Genomic DNA, 21,348 nt, shown 5'->3' on the forward strand with positions numbered 1-21,348 from the left:
AATGGGTGCAGTTATTCCTGTCTGAGAATTATCTTTATTTTGTGGGAACAATGATCATAATTTCATTCAGTCTTATAACAAAGTAGCTCTGAATTTTATTTTTAAAAAGCCWGTGAACAAGCCGTCTATGTTTTACTTATATTTGACATTTTAAAGTCCTTAAACAAATGCAAGCTACATTATGTCTTCTGTTTCTTAAGATAAGCCAGTCTAGTTTTGAAGTTTAAATGGAACAATGAAAGAGCCACAGTTACTAGAATAACAAAATTTAAATTGGCAAAAGTAATGAATTTTATTTACAAATACATGTACCAGAATTACAACAGAAACACACTAGTGAAACTCCATCTCAACAAAAGCAATGATTTATTGGTAATGGCATTAATTGAAACAGACTGACAGTCTCTGGCTATGGTCAAGCAATTATCCAGGAGTTGTAGATAAAAGTGAAGATCTCATCTGATTGCAATAAGGCCTTCCAGTGTCTTTAGCATCCTAGTGGCTCTCTCCTTTTTTGCCAACTACCTGATAAAAGAAAAAACAAAATCATGAATGTTTAACTGAAAACATCTTGCCAAATATTTTGTAAAGTAAGCCTTGATATAGGTAAGAGCTACAGAACTTTCAACTAAATTAATGCATTTAAAGCATGCATTGTAGCACCTGCAAAAAGGAGAGAAAAAAAAAAGGGAGCTGTAAATCCCTCTAAAGAACTTTAAGAGGGACGTGGGACACACACAGAACTCCTATCTTCAGCATTAATTCAGCTAGCAAAGCATCAATCTCACTTCAAGAAGAGTTAGGAGACAGTAACAGCAACAGAACAGCCCACACTATTAAAAGTATATTTAAGTTACATACCAAACATCTGACCTTAATATACTACATAAAATACTACAATGGGAAGAGAACCACTAGTTGCTCAAATTTAAGTTTACTAATTTCCCTTGGCACCACACCCTTGCTATGTACCTCAGTGAGAACATTTACCTGATAATGAAGTTCAAGGCTAAAAACAAATTTAGGAGTCACCTGGTTTTCCATTTATTTTCCTTGTTATTTCAAAACATTACTCCTTACCAAGGCTCCTTCCAATCTGCAATTTTGTGAATTCCACTTGGAATCAGAGTTAGCTTGGTACTTTCCTTTTTAGAAAGGACCACCACTACCATCAGACTTTGGTGAGTAGACTTGCCCGCCAACAGCAAATACAACTCCATCACTCTATATGTGGCCATGCAGGTTTAGAATATAAAGTTAATAGAGTCCATAAAGGAAGGGTATTCAGTCCCCTTCATTAAGATAACTCAACACAAGACACTGAGCAGAAAGTGATGCCATTTTAGTCACATTTCAGAGAAAATTCAGGCTTAATTCTGTGCCCTTGGAGACCATAGAAAATATCCATTTAAGTCAAACCAAACTGAAAAGGTGGTCTTTAAATTTAAGCCTTAGAATTACAAGAGAGAYCTTGGACAAGGCACTGATTTGCAATCCATCTCCATCTAAATAGAGAGTAGCACTTACCTATCTGACAAGGTGTTGTCAGAATTAACAGGAAGAGATTTGAAGATGTACACTAATGGAACATAGAATTTCTTATTGCTACTCATAATAATGCTGAAATCTGAGGAGTAAAATATTCCTTGTATTCAAATTGACTCATATGGAAAAACGTATTAAGGATTAATTTCCTTTGCAGTTAAGTGACAATACACCACACAAGATTCATACAGTCAATACTGAAAGACTTGGGCAGAGTGAGAGAGGCACCCAAAAGAAACAACCCTAAACTACGCAAGCCTCATGGACCTACTAGAGGTATTCTTACTGATCCTTCCCCTTTTTCCAATTCTTGCCAAACTTCAGGAGGGAGAGTTTTCCACTGTTCAGCTATTTTTAGTGATCTCAGTTCTCATTTTTGCAAAGTAATGAGATCTATTGATGAAAAGCACTTTCAAAGACAACATTCACCTCTAAGGTGCTTGGCCAGCAACATTTTCACCAAGGCATAAATTTAATCTAATGCTTAGGGGTGAGGAAAATTCCAATTTGATAACATAAGGAAGGAAAAAAAATCAGAAGTCCAATCACTTGCATTAAGATTCTATTAATCAAGTTAAAAAATACAGTTAAACTCAGCATGGAGCAATATTTATTCTTCATGTGCTTCCAACGCAAACTGTGTTCAGACTCAGATTAAGCAAAAACAACTACAACATTAAAGATTAGATGTTAGCAAGTGTTTAACACCAATGAAAAGTATTGCTGTACCAGTCTGTGGTGGAAATTGACAACTCGCCCATGTGTATTATCTGTAAAAATTAATCACGCTGATATGGATATTTCATCACCACAGGTTAAAGCAGCTCATTTTCTGATCATCTTGCTGCATCTTCCCAAACAGAAAATGCCTACATAAACTGAAAAGTTATCTCTATTCCTTCCTCAGAAAGAGATCCATCTTCCTTCTGTTTACACAAGGAACTATCATCTGGTATAGTCTAAGATATCGATAACAGTTTGTAATTCTGTCGAAGTACAAGAACGTTCTGATGCAGGCTTTTGGAAATGAATTTCCCAAAAATCAGTACACAGCCTGACAGTGACAACAAAAAGAAGACAAGCAAAAATGAAAAAAACAGAAAACAAACAAACAAACAAAAAAACCACCCCCAAAACCATAACCCACCCATTGGTTCGTTACAAACGGCAGGACTGGAAACATTTATCACTGAACATTCCAGAGCAGATAGCCCTTTAAATAAAAAGAAACTGAACTTTAAGAAGCTCAAACAACTAACGTTTGGTGCTGTTGGAGAAACCTCAACAAGTCACTTATGCACAACGGCTCACCAACTCCTCACTGTGTCCACAGTGAGGAGGTGCCCAGTGCTACTCATGGGACAATTGAGAGTACTTTGATGCCTGTATGCTACTTATTGAAGGATCAAATCAAGGAAGGATGCGAAAACCTAGTAAGATATTAACAACAAAAACAAATCAATTCTTGGTAAAGCATTCCACAAAACATTTCAAACAGTTTTACAAAATTCAATACACACTGAAAAATGAATTACAGTAAAGTGTTTTATGGTATGCCTTTAAACTGTATAGTTAGGAATATTAGAGGACAGAAAAATTTGGTAAGACTGACAGGTAAAGAGAATGTTTAAAGTGAGATTTGGAAAAACATGAATTGATGAGTCAGAAGGTAGAGAAGGCTGTTCCAGATGACAGAAGGTGCTGAGAAGAAGGCTCTTGCATCAGTGCTGAGATTGTGGAAAGGGTGAAAGAGATGCTAGATGAGCACAGGGRGCAAGGGAGAGAGTAGTGCGAGACCAGATCAATCTTATTACTTTTTTAATTTCTTCTGCATTTTTAGTTCTTTAGGGATGGGAAGTTAAGCTGAAAAAACAAACAAAACATTACAAAAAAAAAAAAGCCACACAGAGTGCAAATAGGCAGTTTTAAGYAGAAAGTCATCATTCAAGATGGGACAAAAATCCCATAATCTGTTCATATTCATCAGTGCCCCCACCTCAGAACTGAGCAACATCTGTTTTATTTGTTAATAAAGTAGTAAAAACAGAAACCTTATCGAACATCAATTAAGACTCACATGCTCTTCTAAAAACAAACAAAAGCACATTTGGAAGTTCACCACAGAATTAACAGGAATATACCTAAGATTAATGGGGGAAGGGGGAAACCCACAGAACTYTGCCTTTATGCAATACTTTTAGTTTTTTAAGTCAAATTACTATGTTGAGCAGACCACTAAATCTTAAATGCAGTTTACTACTGTAAAGTAATYGGCATTATAAGTTATATCATAAGTTATATCATAAGCCAGACATTGTGTGGCCAAAAACCATAGAAATGTATCTAGTGTTAAGCACTCCCCTTCCTTTTTAAAGGAAAAAACATGCCTTTAAAACAAGTTTTTCCAAAAGCATTTCAGAATATATTTAATATGTATGGCAATGGAAAATTCAGAATAGTCGTCTTCTGTTTAGGACCCCTTCATTTAAACAGCGCAAAGGATCTTAGGTCTCTCCCCACTATGCTACATGCTTAACCGACACTGCAGTCACTTCTATGTAAGGTATTGTTTTTGTTTCCCCTCTTCTCTGCCACTGAAATATTACTGGAATTCCCAAATTTTCCCTCCTCCCTCTATGTCAAAATCCAAGCTGTAAAAGGAACAGAATATATATAGGATATAAAACAAGGTTAAAAGCAGCTTTTTGCAACCATATTCACTGAATCTAGAAACTACATGTATGACACACACGACATGTATGTCATGTTTGTGTCCCACTATGGGCTTCCAGTACAAGACAGACAYGGAGGTACTAGAGAGAGTCCAGCATAGGGCTATGAAGACGATTAGACGGGCTGAAGCATCTCCCCTATGAGGAAAGGCTGCAAGAGCTGGGCCTCTTTAGCCTGGAGAAGAGAAGACAGAGAGGATCTTATCAATGTCTACAAATTCCTGAAGGGAGGGTGTCAAGAGGATGGGACCGGACTCTCTTCAGTGGTGCCCAGCAACAGGACAAGAGGCAACGGGCACAAACAGAAACACAGGAAGTTCTGCCCAAACATGAGGAAAAACTTTTTCCCTGTGAGAGTGACAGAGCACTGAGGCAGGTTGCCCAGAGAGGTTGGGGAGTCTTCTTCTCTACAGACATTCAAATCCTGCCTGGACAAGATCCTGTGCAATGTGCACAGGTCTAGGTGACCCTGCTTGAGCAGGGGGCTTGGACTAGATAATCTCCAGAGGTCCCTTCCAATCTCAACCCTTCTGTGATTCTGTGAAAATTAACTTGAGGAAAGAACTACTATAGAAGGACCTTAACTAGACCTGCTTAGCACTTCTGTTATTAYTTTGAATGTGAAGCTGAACTTCACAGAATCGTAGAATTCACCTACTCCATAGAACTCCACCTACTCCAGAGTGAAACAACAGCTCATTTATATTAAAATGCATGAAGTTACATTCCGATCCAGAGAAGCTGTTTTTTCTTAAAGCCTATATGGTGTAAAACAGAGCACCACACAAGCAAATATGAATTTTCCTTGACTGTCTGAAAGACAAGACTACTTCAGCTATGTGTCTAATAATCAAATGTTGAGCTGAGAGTTGCCACAATAAACTATGCATTCAGGCCCCCCCTCAGCTGAGAAGCAAAGTACATTAGCCTGATCCTCAGTAGAAGTAGTCTAATACAYTGACTTTTTAACTTTGAAACTACATATGTATAGCTTCAACTGTAATGCGACGAATCATAAGAATATGACTGAAGTCATGTTCCTGCTCACTTAACTCATACCCTTCAAATTAGATAATAAACTGATTCTTACAAACACTTTTCAAAAAGTCAAATTCAAGGGTGAAAAAAAACCATTCTCCCATGTTACTAATCATGTTGTAGTATGATTTCTACCACAACTGGAGGAGAAATATGGAACAGTAAACAGACAGACTGATATGAGGCAGTGAGACAGGTGAAAGCAGTGAGGAACAGTGTGGGTAACTACTGAAGGAGATTAAAAAAAAAAAAAAAAAAAGGTTTCCCAGTTAATCTATAGACCTAGAAATAATTAATGCCCAACACTATACTAAGGTTTCATAGCTGACAGGATCACTGGAAGATTGGATACAAAAGTTAAAATTCCTAAGAGCGCTTTAACTCTGCCAGACTAAACATCCCATTTGTTATGATAAAATATTTTAACAGCCTAATATTAAAACTACACGTTCAGGAAGCAAAATAGGAATATTATACACAGTGTTTACAAGTATCTGAATTGTGACACAATTAGCTACTTCCTAACTCAGTAAGGTAGGCAACACTCCTATTTAAACCAGTTCTGACAAGTTCTTTACCATCCTGATGTTAACATTACCATGTTAGCACCATGTTACTAGGTATATAGAGCCTTCATAGGTTTATTCTACTCCCCTCCCATTTAAATGGGGTCACAAGATAAAAGGGCACATTCCTTGATGGTGCTAAGACACTCACCCGTGAACTTTAAGGAAGTCAAAACTGTTAACTGGCATGGTATTTATCAGGCTATATAGCCAGTTTCCAAACATCCACACTGCATCTAGAACTGAAAGATTTATACAGTCCCTCAAACTACAGATGGTGAYGCCTGGAGACCCACACTACTGAAGTACTCAAACCACTCTGTAAAGACATAGAATTGGAACTGTATGAATGAATTAAACCTACTGGCCACAAAAATACTGACTGGACTTCAGACTGCTATACAGCAGAGAGCTTTAGGCTAAGGCAGTACTGAGCAGAACCACATCCATCAAACTAAGTCCTTGCCCATGCAACTTAAAATATCATAGGAAAAAAAATGTCACACAGGCTCATCGTTAGTTTCAAATCCACRTAACATTCCAGAATACTTTAAACTGCATAACATTCACGTAACATAAACTGCTTGACRAAGCGTGCCCTAATCAAGACTGTTCAGATACTATGTTGTTAGATAAACAGAAGGTTGGGTTTAAAGAGTGCACTTGTTTCCCCCTCCAAACCCAACAATACCAGGATGTTAATATAGCAACCGCACAAGTCATCACAGGGAGATTCCCTAGTAACAAAAGTAGTTACAAAAAAGCAGTATAAAACAAAATCAAAACATGTAAATATATTGTAAATGAATTAGAGTATTTCTAGTTTTGAGTGAACCTGGGTGCTGCATTTAAAAGGTCAAAAACTGATATCCAAATGATTTTAGTACATTAGAGCAACTTTTCAGTGACCTCTCTTCAGGTTTCAGAGAAAGGCAATAACATCTGTTTAACTTCTACTAACTGAACTATGATCTGCAAAAGATACTAAAGTTCTACATGTAGAAATTCCTAAGATCAAGTTTGGATGTTAAAAAATTTCAGGTACAAGAAATGTTGGCAAGTGTTAGYGTTTTTAACTTTTAGGCATTTCGTATAATAAGTTCCGTGGTGCTCTCAGTGTTAACGTTGTCTATATAGTAGCTTAGTAGAYAGTGTTACGGCAGTATTTGCTTTTGTAAAAGGACTAGTAACTTGGCAAGTTTTAAAGCAGTATGTTTTAAAATATTTGCATTAAATTTTCAAAAAGCTGTAAGTAGCTTTAAAGTTTCAATACTTTCAAACCCATTTCACATTCTCAAAATCAAGAGGAATTGAGAGAGCCTTACTGTCAGGTACCAGTGGGTCTAAGTTATACTATAACAAGTTGTTTGCCTCTTCTTCATTTCTTCTTAAACAAGAAGAGAAATGTGTTTTAAAAATACYTTGTGATCAAGTATTTTTCAGATTTCTGAAGTTACTTAAATTTACCCCATGGACAAAAATCCTTCATCACAGCCAAAATCACAAGAAGTCTATTTTGTCTGYGTGCTTGCTTCTCTACTTCATGAACACCTCCAGAACACAATTTTCAAAACTGAGGTACAAATCTTAAAGCTATTAAAAAACAGCCTTATCTGTAGTGTATAAAACTTGAGTGACCTTCAGGCTGCAAGTACTTGGTGTGTATATACACACACACACACACACATATATATATATATATATGTATATGTATATATACACATATGTATATTCTTACTAGTTACTTTAAGAAAGTTGATGAATAAAGAACCTGCAAGTGAGTCAAAAGGTCGTTAAAATAAAGGAAGATGTATTGTTCTGGAGGCCAAATCTACCTTACTTTAAATTGTGGAATTACAATAACAGCCAAGCATATTTGTTCAGTCGGTCTATTTTCAAGCAGGTTAAAAAGATTCAAAAGYGTTTTTTAAAAAGAGAACTCACTCGCTTGAAGTCATTCATATTTGTTGCTTGGACTGGAGTTCCAATAAATGTGAAGTACGTAATTCTTGTCGTCTCTTCATCACCATGATTGGATTGGACAAATAACTAAAATAAAGAAATATAGATAAACACACAAGTTTAATTAAACAGTCCATTCCTCAATTAATACATAAAATCTAGTAGGTTCCCAGTATCTTTGAACTAACCAAATAACACTTTCAATTACAAAGGCCTTGTTACCCTTCAGACACTTTTGTCCACTTATTTTAAATGATTACACAGGATGCTACTATTTTCAAAGTTTAAAACATATATACACACACACACACACACACACATATTTATATACATACAAAAATTTTTCCCCAGTTTCCACTTCTAATCTGAGACCACATGCAGCAAACTTGAAACCATGGATTTAAGTTGTCAAAATTTCTATTTTGACACTATTCATTTCATTCTGATTTCAAATAAATATCGATTTAAGCATGTTTGCTGAAGCCCACAGGAATACTCATCAATAAACTYTATTACAATGGCTTTATAACTGTGTTTCTCAGTATGAAAACTAGATCTATGATGTTATTTTAAGGTTTCAAGTAAACAAACTTATTTTGAAATATGAATTAAGCAACTAAAAACACATTTGGTCAGTCCTTAGTTAACACAGCAATCACTACACTTTAGCAAGCAGAAAATCACAGAATCAGTAAGGTTGGCAGGGACCTCTGAAGATCATCTAGTCCAACMTCCCTGCTCAGCAGGGTCACCTACAGCATGGTAGACAGGGTTGCAWCCAGGTGGGCCTTGAARAGCTCCAGASAAGGAGACTCCACAACCTCTCTCTGCACAACCTGCTCCAGGGCTCCGTCACTCTCACAGGGAAGAAATTCCCCCKCACGGTCAGGAGGAACTTCCTGTGCTTCAATTTCTGCCYGTTGYCTCTTGTCCTGTCACACAGGACAACTGAAAAGAGTTTGTCCCCGTCCCCTTGACWCCCTCCCWTCAGGTACTTGTCCACAYTGATCAGATCMCCCCTCAGTCKTCTCYTCCTCAGGCTGAAGAGGCCCAGCTCTYRCAGYCKTTCCTCMYAGGGCAGGTGCTCCAGCCCTCTSACCATCCTCGTAGCCCTACGCTGGACTCTCTCCAGTAGCTCCATGTCTCTCTTGGACTGGGCAGCCGAGAATTGGACACAGTACTCGAGGTGAGGCCTYCCCAGGGCTGAGYAGAGGGGCAGGATCACCTCCCTCGGCCTGCTGGCAACACTCTTCCTAAGGCACCCCAGGACACCATTGGCTTTCTTGGCCACAACGGCACATTGCTGGCTCATGRTCAACTTGTCATCCATCAGCACTCCCASRTCCTTCTCTGMAGAGCTGCTCTCTAGCAGGGCAGCCACCAGCTTGTACTGGTGCCTAGGGTTATTTCTCCCTAGGTGCAGGACCCTGCACTTGCCCTTGYTGAACCTCAGGAGGTTCCTCTCTGCCCAGCYCTCCAGCCTGGCCAGCTCTCTCTGAAYGGCAGCACAGCYCTCSGGTGTGTCAGYCMCTCCTCCCAGCTTGGGATCATCAGCAAACTTGCTGAGGAGGCACTCTGTCCCCTCATCCAGGTCACTGAGGAAGAAGTTGAACAGGATGGGACCCAGTCCTGAGCCCTSGGKGAYGYCACTAGCCACAGGCCTCCARCTGGACTCCACAYCACTGATGACGACCTTCTGAGCTCTGCCTTTCAGCCAGTTCTCAATCCACCTCACTCTCCACTTGCCTAACCCACACCTCCTKAGCTTATGTAGGAGGATGTTATGRGAGACAGTGTCAAAAGCCTTGCAGAAGTCAAGGKKCACAACGTCCRCTGCTCTCCCCTCATCTACCCAGCCAGKCATTCCATCACAGAAGGCTATCAGATTGGTTAAGCAGGATTTCCCCTTGCTGAATACATGCTGACTGCTCCTAATCATCTTCTTTTCCTCCATATGTTTGGAGGTGACATCCAGAATGAGCTGTCCCATCACCTTTCCAGGGATGGAGGTGAGGCTGACTGGTTGGCAGCTACAGTTGCCTGGGTCCTCCTTGTTGCCCTTTTTGAAGACTGGAGTGACACTGGCTTTCTTCCAGTCCTCAGGCACCTCTCCAGTTCTCCAGGACTTTTCAAAGATGATGTAAAGCAGCCTGGCAACAACATCCACCAGCTCCCTCAATACCCGTGGGTGCATCCTATCCGCGCCCATGGATTTGTGGATGTGTAGCCTGCCCAGAAGATCTCTAATCCTTTCCTCCTCAACCAAAGCAAAGTCTTCCTTTCTCCAGACTTTCTCCCTTACATGCAGGCTCCGGGATTCTTGAGGGCTGCCCTTAGCAGTGARGACTGAAGCAMAGRMRGCATTCAGTAATTCTGCCTTCTCTGTATCCCTTGTCACCAGRGCCCCTGCCTCATTCAGTACTGGGCCCACATTCTCCCTAGTCCTCCTCTGGCTACTGATGTATTTGAGGAAGCCCTTCCTGTTGAAAGGAAAGCAAGTAGACAAAAATCTTTTGCATGAAGAAGTAGGAGTGAGGAACCTTGACTCAGAAGTGCAATGAGATGTTTATGCATCTCTCCATACTATTGTGAGCATGGGGAAAGAAGGAATGAGGAAGAAGGTGGGTAGTTTGGTCAGCAGCAGAGAAAAGAAAAAGGAGAGGAATGACAACAGGTGGGCAAGGGGCAGCAYGTATCTCAAGGCCATTTCATAAGCAATAGCAATAACTACTAAGATGTCGTTTGTGTCTTAGAAATTTTCTGTGCCACAGACCAAATGCTGAGGGTAYACATCACTACATGTTTGCCTTGTATTTATATATTTTTGTGACAACACTGACTGCTTGAATATGTTTGATAAGCTAGCTAGATAGCTGATATAAAGCAGTACAGACATTCACTCCTCTTCCAAGTGAATTCTCTCTACATTTGAAAGACCATGTATTTTCCTATAAAAATAGGATTATACTAGGTCAGGGATGAAGTACTGAAAACCACAAAAAGTACTTTTTGAAGAAAAAAGAAATAGAAGAGCATGTCAATGACCAGCTTGAAGAGAATTGTCATTTGTTTAGTAAAATTCTCTCTCAGTAACAATATTAAAAGTTTAGTAAATAAGGAGACAAAGAGCATAAAAGCATAAACATCTATGCTGATGGCAAAAAAAACACTACTGAAGAAGCAGTAGTGGAGAGAAGCACAAAAAAAAATGGAAAAAAAAACATACCTAGACCATATGCATTAGAAATACAGTGTTTCAAATAAATAACTGAAAACACACATGCTAACTAGCTTAGGACCAAAAGAAACTTAGCTGCAATATATATAAGAGGAGTATGAAGCTGCCAATACTGATATGGAAGTGTTCAATAAACATTTCTGATTATACTTGGATGAAAAGCAGGATAGTTTCTGCATGTGACTATTGTATMTCCTCCAGTTAATTAGGAACTAAACAGAAGACTTATCTGTAGGACACTAAGTGAGCAAAACTTCATAACCTGCACTGGAAAGCCAGATGGCTGCTGAGATGCCCGGACTTCTCATTTTTAGGAAGTCTTAAACACAGAATTCAGGTATAGCTAGGAAACTAGGAGTGTGCTATTGTGGTATCCACATCCAAAGAGTACCAAAAAGCGTAACATCTACTTAATCATATTATCATTTGTCTGGTGCTTATACATCAGCCTGTATAAAGTTGACACAGGATTTTCTTAAGGAACAAATATGTAACTTGTACTTGTCAGAACAGCTTTGTGAAATATAAGCCTATTGACAGATGCCCATTTAATCTGGGGGAGATTAAAGTTGTTATCTTGATTGCAAAGGTAACTCCATGGATGTAACAGAGTTGGAAACGAGTTACTTAGGTTTATCAGTATTATCAGTAAAATATGCTAAATATAAAGTGGCCATGTGACTGAAAATGCGGTCCAACTGGACCATAGAAAGCATTTTCTTAGAACAGAGGTCAGGGGTCATATTGGACAACATAATATTAGAAGAAATAGGGCTCATGCAGTACCAGGACAACACCAGCATGAATTAATTCCAGTATCAATTTAGTCCTAGCACATATTGTACTAGAACATATTTTTTAAACGGAAGAGGAGAAATTGCACCTGCATTTAAGAGGCATAAAAACTATGTGACTGCAAAAAGTATCTTACAACTAAAGAATTTGAAAACTCATTAAAAGACAAAATAAATTTCATTATAGYATTTAAGAACCCCACAGTGACCAGGTACTGAATTTAAAGTCATAGTAAACACTTCATTTGATATTCAGAGGGAAATAGCTGTCGCATTTTAATACCCAGATTACGGAAAAAACAGGATCGCTTGACTCCTGAACTCTTCATAAACAAGATGCCTCTCAAGAAGGTGTGCTAGTAAAAACACTGTGTTAAATCATAGAATCATAGCATACTGGCTCACAAAGAGATGAAAGTAAACCTCATGTTACATAGGCCAAAACATACATTGCATGTGCATGGCCTTGTCTTCCCCAAAATTCCACAAATCCATGTTTAACATGAACACGTAGTATGCAGCCAGTTGAGAGCAACTAAGGATGTTTGCAATCAAATAAACATGTAGAGTGTTTTTAAAACCTATGAAGTTTTCAGCCTGCACAGATCTCAGAACAGAAGTTTTACTTACAGTTACACTGTTAACATTCTGAAATTTTACATAGCGAAGCTGGACAATACCATCTTCTTTAATGTCATCTGGTGTTAGCTCCAGGGCTTGAGTTGGTTCACTTCGTTCTGCTTCCTCAAAATCCATAGATCGAGGAAGGTTAATAAAGATTTTTATGTACTTTGGACCTTGACCTGTGTTAAAATTAATCAGTTACTTTAAAAATGCAACATGTGGGATTCAGTTACTTGAGTAAGTTTTCAAAATGAGAAGCCCTTGCACATCCCAAGTCTCTAGCTACCACTCTAGAAGTCTTCAATAGTTTCAGCATCTTAATCTGCCAATCCTAAAGTGACACTCTAGATACTGTAGAATATTGGCATGTGTACTACTCATTTKTATTTATGTAACAGTTTACAAAATAAATCCAATGAAAAAAAAGTTTGAAATCAACAACTTTGTCATGTAACATCTGAACATTTTGTAGAGTTTTGCTACATACTACATATGCTGCACTTTTTAGTAGGTCTCACATTTAACTCTTTAATTAGTTATAGGTTTCTCCTTGCAGGAAGTCAATAATACAATAAAGATTTATATTTGTGTCACAGCAAATACTAAAGTATGAGGTCAGCATAATATTAATGCAAAATCATTATTATCCAATCCAATAACATCAATTTTATGGAAGCTATTGCAGCATTCACATAGGGCAAAAGGTTCTAGCTAGTTTCATTTTTAGGAACTTCAGCCAAATGCAAAGCTTTGATTTACAATATGATTGAATAGATGCACTTCACTCACCATTATCTGGTCCCTGAAGTTTCATAGAATAAAGCTTGACAGGTTGACTAAAAGCTACAGTAATAAGCAACTGTGGAGGAAAAAAACCTGCTGTTAAATACTGTTTTCTTCATTCATAAACAAATAACACAATAGTTAATCAGAAACAAGTCTGAGCTTTGAAACAGAACCAGTTATTTAATTTCACTGTATCACACACACACAAGCCTCTCACCTTAAAGCATCTGTATGTGCTATGCTGCTTGGAATTTATTTATACATGAAGACACAGAAAATTGGAAATGATATACAAAAGTTCAAAGGTTTCTACAGAAGTTTTACTTCTRTCCTACTACCATCTCCCACTCTTACTTACATTACCATAAAGATACAAATTCTTCAAAATATCCTTGTAGAYCAGACCATCACTGAAATATCTGACTTAAGATAAGTGTCTACTGTACCTGCTCATCACAGTCTGATTCCAGATAGGTAGCATCTTTACGTAAACAATTATCAAAGCCATGCTCATCACTTTCATTAAGACATTCACAGCCAGCTTTATTGATAAATGGCATTAAATCCATCTGAAAGTAAAAACAAGAATATTGCTGAGCACATAATACATGTGCCATCAACTCTCTATGGATTAGTAAGTTAACTAAYGGAATTCGTTTAATATATCAAGAACAGAAAAATCAAACACAAACACAGAAAACCTCAGGGTTCGTATCAGAAGACCTTTCAAACAAAACCTACAGACATTTTTTCCTACTCATAACTYAATGAAGTTTTTCCCCTGTATTCAGAGTCCCACATCCCTGGAACAAAAGTTTACTAAATCCAGAGTAAGAAATTGGGCAAAGGGAGAATTTTCAGATACACTTTTGGTAAACAGACTATAGCATCATTATGTCCTCACACCACAACATCATGAATTGACATTAAGATTAGAGCTATGATCAATTTAACAGAAAATCCAGAAATAAGCCTCCCCCAAAATATACTATACATTTTGTAGAATAAATTGAAATACCATCACCATAGCTATTGCTAAGCTCTATATGCAAAGCTAGTCTCATTTCACTTCCCTCCCTACCCAAGCCCTGCATATCAATTAACATTATGAAACTAAGTTTCCCAATCCTTTATCCATATATTTGAGTAAAAGCTCAGACAGACAGCTATTTGATTCACCATAAACTACTACTCTTTATTGTAGAGCTCTTTCAGAAAGCATCCAACTAAAAGCTATGGCAGATACGTACTCGCAGGTTAAAGTGGCCCCTATCCATGCCGTAAAGCCTCAACCCTTTAAAAGGTGATGTTATCGCAGAGGCAGAACAGCCTGAATCTTCAGAATGCCAGAATTTTTAGTCTAGCAACTAAGTTAAGCCAAGTTTGATTTAAGCATAATAAGCTGGGCTAAAATMAAGTATTTCACATCTTAAGACCTAAAGCCTGAAGACAAACTATCTCAACATCAGGATGCAGAGTCTTGGAATAGTTTGAACATAAGAACTAAAGGAACTTTCTTAAGTACAAAGACCTAAAAAGCCCTTCTTAACAGCATTACATATTAGATCCCAAAGAATATACATCTCAAAGAAAATTAACTAAATCCAAACAGAGGCTGCTAAGGGAATTGCAGTTTCTCTGTCCTACAGCTTGTTTCCTATACCTCACTGCCATTARCTCTAGCAACTAAGTTGTTCTGCACAAAAAGTAACACTTACTGCTTCCCTAGCATCCAAATGAAGGCTTAGCTTTCAACTTGCCTGCCCAGTAGATACAAGGTAAGACAGGAAAAGAAATGCACAGCTGATCAAGAGTAGGATACGCTACTGTAGCTGGCAGCAGTCAGGATTGGATCAAGCATATAATAAAACATTTCAGACCAYCACTGACTGTCAAACAGGCCTAGCAGGAATTCCATATTGTCCTGAATTTAGGCAGGGTTTGATTCATATGGGGAAGATGCCATCTACTACAAGACTGAGTTATAATAAAAGATATTTGTCTCAACACCAACTTAATTAAAAAAAAAAAAAAGAAAAAAACAGATACACTCAAACCTCATGTATTTGTCATTTCCTTAAAAAAATTTCAGTGCATTTTGGGCTGCAAAAGTAACAAGCGAATCTTTGTCTTTTGACATTCCCATGCTGAATTTCACCTTAATTATAAATGTCAGTGTTCACACACAAAATKAAGTGCAATGCATACCATGGAATAATTTAACAAACAGTGGAACTGCTAGCAGTTCGAAGTGGCCTCTGCTCTTSCAGTTTATTTAAATGACAGATTCAGTTGGATTTGTATCCTGCTTGCATTTGCCAGATAGGATATGACTAGCTTTGAATTCAGAATACTTAACCTCCAGAGGAATCTAGTTTCACATTTAACAACATAATTTGGGGTTCTTTAGAAACTCCTCAAAGCTAAGTTAAACACATTAGATCTTTGCTAATGCAAAGTAATGTTCATACTACTGTACAGCAACTAGCTCATCAGTGAACTGTGACATATGATCTAGATGAAATGTAATACACTATATAGCTGTGTTTTTATTTGTCAGAACAATAGACATCCTAATTTTGAGAAGGAACATTACACCAAGGATTTCCTGGAGAACGCACTAAGATGACAGCTCTAGAAAAGTGTTTTGTCACATTACAGTTCTCATTTACATGTGTGTGTTATACAGCTGTCAGACATGCTTATGATTTGCAATGCACTGTTGCCTTGAGGTTAACATGAAAACATGCAGAATACAGTGAAAGTAGTTTCCTCARAGCACCAAATATTTCTAATCAGATTGCTCAATGATTAAAGTTTTGGYCAAAACTTCAAGTATCCCTTTAACGTTTTGATTAAATTAGAAGATGTGAGCATATTATGCCATCATGAAAATCTATCCACAAACGTTCTTTCTTTAAGGCCCTTTTAAACGTTCAGAAGAAAATTTTAAAAGAAAGCCTTAAAGTTAGTTGAGACTTTGATGCAAGATTTAAAACTATTTAATTTGCAAACATACATTTATGAGTGCCCACTTTTCAGCCTGTAGTTCATTCACTAACAATTCAGCAATTTCATCTAAGTGCTAATAAGAAAGCCAGAATTTAAGACCAATTTAAAACTTGAAACAAATGTATTTGTCATTTTTGACCAAACTAGAAGGTAGAAAGTATTCAACCTCACTTAAGATGTTCCCATTTTATCATTCTGTAGAGCAATGCAAAGAAAACTGTTGMAAAATACAGCTACAGAGTTAAAAATATAGGTAAAATATCAATGTGTTAACATAACGTTACACATTTATGTCAGCATTTTTTAAACTTACTTTTCTTCCACATGAGGTTAAATGCATTTCAATTATCCATATCTCTACTGGTTATTTAACACCTTCACATTAAGCGAAAAAAAAAATCTCACGCTGTTATTAGTGYGAGCAATGATACATAAGGAGAAAGGAATCACCCTCTTGCACACTGAGCAATTACTAAAGCTTTAWTAAGTGTTCTAACTGGGATCAGCAATTAACATCTCAAAAGAAAAGAAACCCTTAGTTTATCAAAACAGAAAAAGAAGTTCCTGACAAGCTGTCACTGATGAAAAGTTTCATTTTTCCAGTGGATAGCTAAATGTCTCTCCAAGTACGATCCTGCAGGAATTTGTCTTGATGTCACCGAACATTTACGATGACCAAGCAAACAGAAATCAGAACCCATCATAATGCTAAGCAATCATTTTCTAGAACAGGCAAAACAAAATAGTTTAGATTATCTGTGAACGCCTGATCGGTGAGTTTTAGATCATCTCAGCAGGAAAAAAAATGAGATGCATTCAGTATTAACTTGAAAGCAAGCTCATATTCAACAAAAAAAGTAATTTTTGTATGTCATTCAGACTAGGAACATCTTTCTCAAGGATTTATATTACATTTCAGATTCTATATTCTCTTAATTTCTTCACGGAGAAGGAAGAATCTGAAAAAACATTTTGTATCCACTTCTGAAAAGTTTAGAAATTAAGCATGAGAAAAATCATACAGTATCATTTATCTAACAGTACTCTGTGAACAGCACACCCTTAGATTAATTCCTTTGGCAAAGAGATAGTAATTTTCTTTTTTGCTTAAACAAAATCATATCTTATTTTTATCACTGTTACAATACGCTACACCTATTACTTCCTTTTTATTGAAAGGCATCAAGAAGAGAGAATAAACTTCTGGGGTTTCGTTTTTGTCTGAGGGGGTGAGGAGGAAGGGAACTGTTTTAAGAGACAGATGAGATGGAGAGGGTTAAAGGAAGGGTAGGGAGAAAGAAGAAAGGGAAAAAAAAATGTGTCCACCTACTGCCACAAAAATAATAGAGAAGATTTCTCAGGAATCAACMACAGCAAAAAAATTTTCCAAAGTTTTTGACAGTTAYGTATCACAATGCCATTTCCCCCGGAAGTCTTTGCACTTTAAATTAAAAAGCGTTTGAGGCAGAGATGCCCAATGGGCACAGATAAGCAGAATAAGCAACTGTAGCAGAAACTTCCTCACGAAACATGAAATTCCCTACTTTAACCACAAGAATCTATGCTTGGTGATTTTTTCTTAATACATTTTACAATGCTACAACAACACTTGCCAATATGTACATGCTAACTTTTGAATTTTGTCTGAAAAAGGAAACCCAGAAAAGTGATCTTCCCAAAGCCTTGCAGAACTTTCACCGTTGCCTAAGCAGCATTATTTGTTTGACCAGAGTATGTTTAGAAAGCATGTGTTAAATTTATGCAAACACCTAAAAAAAATCTTAAGAGAAGAGATGCATACATATCCTTTTGGGATATCTGTATCTTCGTTGTTTCCAGGGTCATTCTCCAGGTGCTGTTTAATTTTTTCTTCTAAACCTACAGCATCTGCTCCTTGATATTGGTCGATTCGCACTTTGTTTCGAAAAAACAGAAATGTTGGTGTTGCTGATATATTATTGGTAGCAGCTGTTCCCTAGAATGCATAAATTAGTTACAAGTGTTACCTAACAAAATAATATTAGACAAAAACATTAGCTTGCTTCATTTAGATAAGGATGTACGTATTACATGTTAATCAAGTTTTGTCACCTCAAATGTCACAAACAATTTTTGCTATTTTATGAACAGCTGTAACTCAAATACAAGTTTTAAATATGTTTATTCTTCAGTTTCTCCTAATTCTTTACAAATTTGGCTATTCCTTGAATGGACTTCATCTTGTCAATGCATTTGTTAGTACCTCATAAAAATCACCTTACTTCCTTGTTCTTAAAAGCAGTATCTGTTTCAAAGTGGAAGACTGCTTCATTTAACACTTTAGTTTACAAGCTTTTCTTTACAACTGTATTCCTCCTCCCCTCTCCCAGGTCAAATTTAAGCACACACAGGAAGTTGCAGCCTGTGGTGACATGATGTTACCATCTCTTATTCGTTTCTCTCTRTTATCATCAGTAATATTCGTAGTAATTCAAGACACTTTGTAACACTGTCATATGTTAAAATAGTTTTGTGTAATACTTCAGAGACATCTAGTCTTACTAATCATATCGGTTTATTGAATTTCTCATTTTGATCAATAATGATGCTGAGTTTATTTAGAAAAATTTAATGTAGTCCTTTTAATTCATACTTGTGTTATCTTCCACACTTTAATGTCTAAATAGTATGTACAGGAGCAACTGTTAACTTGTCTGCACATTATTTAAATGAAAGATACCAAAACGGTAATTGCAAAAATACTTTTTAAAATAAAAGTGTAGTTTTTCACATCTTTGTGTGTACCCTAATTTTGGAGATTTTTACAATACAACTTTTTATGATTCACAAAACTCGTAATAGCCACAGTCTCTTACGATACTGTTTGAACATTTTTCCTTCATTATCTGCTCTCTTATAAGGTCTGATTTCCTAGCTAAAAATATGTTTCTGAATACCAACCTGGCATTGATGTACATCTACCTCCAAAAAAGTTGCCTGAGGATATTTGTTACTCAGGGCATTGAAAGCTGGGGCTATCCTTAAACAAGGGCCACATCTGTGAAAACAAAACAAAGTTTAAGTTAACACAACCTTTTTTTTGAAAAATACCTGCCCCAAACAGAACATGCATGTTCATGTTYTCATCCTTAGTTCATGTTAAAATAACCTTCCTATCTGGCTGACAGAGGGTGAGCAATCCTGGTGATACAATACAGTATAGCATTTAGAAACAAAGTGTTAATTCCTGTTTCTTTAGAGGGTTTCAATGTAACATGTTTACCCTTGCCTGTTAATTAAAACTAACTTCACATTTTCTGTCTAGTGTGTTTAACTCTAGCACCTTTCACTGAGAAATCCTTCTAAATAAAGACAAGTAACTGCTGCGGGCAAACTGTTGCCTAGTTTTCCTGAAAGCAGCAAATTACTCTCCCAATTGAAAAGTAATACTAATAATCCAGGTTAGCACCTGTGAAAATATTAACTAGAGCAAGATCTCTACAGATGACTCGAGATATTTAATACTAACATAGTAAGAATTCTATGACTCCTACCAAAGATTTATTATGGTAAGACTCATCTACTAGAAYTGTTTACCAGTTACAACCATACTTACTAGGCTATGGTATAGACCTGACTTCTGCCAGTGTAACTTTCAGCTTGGGTGAAAATATGTATTTGTTAATGAACTTATCTTCAGTGCAAAGATGCACCTATGTTGATGAGAGAATAACCTTACAACTTAGTTTGTTGTGGAAGAAGCAGTTAAAAACAAAAACATTATAAAAAAGTAGAAATTCCCTCCAATATATAATATGGGTATAATATAAACCAAAGAGTTCTGACTGTGCAAATCTGCCAATATATATAGCTATAGAACAGCACAAACAAGGTTTAATTCACTCTTTCTATTCTCTTGTTTGAGAGAAGAAATTAATCCACAGCAGCATAACTAGGCAAACCTATAGACACTTACATGCTGCAAACACCAAGGCATTGCTTTAAGTGGAACCTAATATATTGGATTAGCTGTAGCCAAAACAGTTTGGTRTGCACATGCTCTAGCATTACTAGTAATTGCAAAATAGGCAATATCTCTACASTTAAGTGTGAGCTTGACCCATGAAAAACAACAACAAAAAAACAAAAAAAGAAACACACAGCTTAGAAATCAGACATCAAATATGCACACGTTAATGTCTTCTCTGTACTCATTTGGAGATACAGCTATTAATCCTAGTGGTCTTCTCGAGCACAATACATGTTGCTTACTCTTCCACAGTACTCCACCTGAATTCTTTCAGACTCCAAACATCCTTTGAAAGGGGAATGGTTCAACTCTACGTTTATACGAGGCAATAAAGAAAGAGTAAGACACTAGCAGCTAGGACTTCCGTAAGGCGAGATGCAGTCCCAACTCAGGAATCCCCAGCACTGCTGCTGCTCTCACCAACTCTGCAAGCCACTGCTAATAATTGAATTTTCGAGATTTTTTTTTTGGGGGGGGGAGGGGTCGATAACTCATCCAGATTAGGTCAGAGATTTCCAGATGGTCTGTCGAAGAGGAGAGGAAAGGGCGGTCTGCTCGCCCCGGGCGAAAGGGGAAGGGGATGCAGCCGAGCGGCATTCAGGCACCGGCTGCTTCTCACGGAACACGAGCAGGATGCGGCCGCCGCTGCGCCGCGAGAGTCTAACACCGGGCCCGGAGGGAGCGCAGCGCACCGCCGCGCCCGAGCCCCGGGCGCCCGCCACAGCCGCGGTCGGGGGCAGCGGCGGCAAGGCGCATTAGCCGCCGCTCCGGCCGCACGGGCCCGCCGCGGGCACGGAGCTCGCGGCGCCTTCAGCGCGGCCCTCGCCACTCACCCGCGCATGGTGAACTTCACCACGGCGAGGCGGGAGCCGGCGGCGCTGAGCTCGGGCTGGAACTCGGTGTCGTTGGCGATCACCTTGACGCCCACCATCCTCGCCGGGCCGCGCCGGGCGCAGGCTCCCCTCAGCGGCGAGGCCGGGCCGGGGCGCGGCGGCGGCCTGCGGATCTGCACCGTCACGGCGCGCAGCGGCGCCCGGCATGC

General features: G+C 38.1%; 1 protein-coding gene across 3 annotated transcripts; it reads right to left on the reverse strand.

Moving 5' to 3' along the window:
• Positions 1-267: 267 nt before the first annotated feature.
• TXNL1 (thioredoxin like 1) lies at positions 268-21,348 on the reverse strand. 3 transcript variants are annotated; one of them, XM_085300168.1, is made up of 9 exons: positions 21,140-21,348; positions 19,238-19,334; positions 18,099-18,272; positions 13,732-13,854; positions 13,289-13,358; positions 12,506-12,678; positions 7,826-7,930; positions 2,275-2,315; positions 268-525 (listed from the first exon to the last, which is right to left on the reverse strand). In XM_085300168.1, exons 1-9 carry the CDS (start codon positions 21,235-21,237, stop codon positions 522-524), a joined length of 885 nt encoding a protein of 294 aa, XP_085156294.1. In that variant the 5' UTR covers positions 21,238-21,348; the 3' UTR covers positions 268-521. The 3 variants fall into 3 exon arrangements, with proteins under 3 accessions (XP_085156294.1, XP_085156295.1, XP_085156296.1); XM_085300169.1 differs by lacking the exon at positions 2,275-2,315; XM_085300170.1 differs by lacking the exons at positions 268-525; positions 2,275-2,315 and adding an exon at positions 3,311-3,408.

Source organism: Rhea americana, unplaced genomic scaffold, assembly GCF_003343005.1.
Source record: "Rhea americana isolate MKP2758 unplaced genomic scaffold, rheAme1 scaffold_161, whole genome shotgun sequence".
Taxonomy (NCBI): domain Eukaryota; kingdom Metazoa; phylum Chordata; class Aves; order Rheiformes; family Rheidae; genus Rhea; species Rhea americana.

Bases quoted from the DNA above. Each gene is read 5' to 3' on its own strand.
- TXNL1 (XM_085300168.1), bottom strand. From the start codon at position 21,237: ATGGTGGGCGTCAAGGTGATCGCCAACGACACCGAGTTCCAGCCCGAG. The intron at 19,335-21,139 runs GTGAGTGGCGAG...TTGTTTTCACAG, and splicing joins GTGAAGTTCACCATGCGCGG to ATGTGGCCCTTGTTTAAGGA. The intron at 13,359-13,731 runs GTACAGTAGACA...TTTCCTCCACAG, and splicing joins AATCAGACTGTGATGAGCAG to TTGCTTATTACTGTAGCTTT.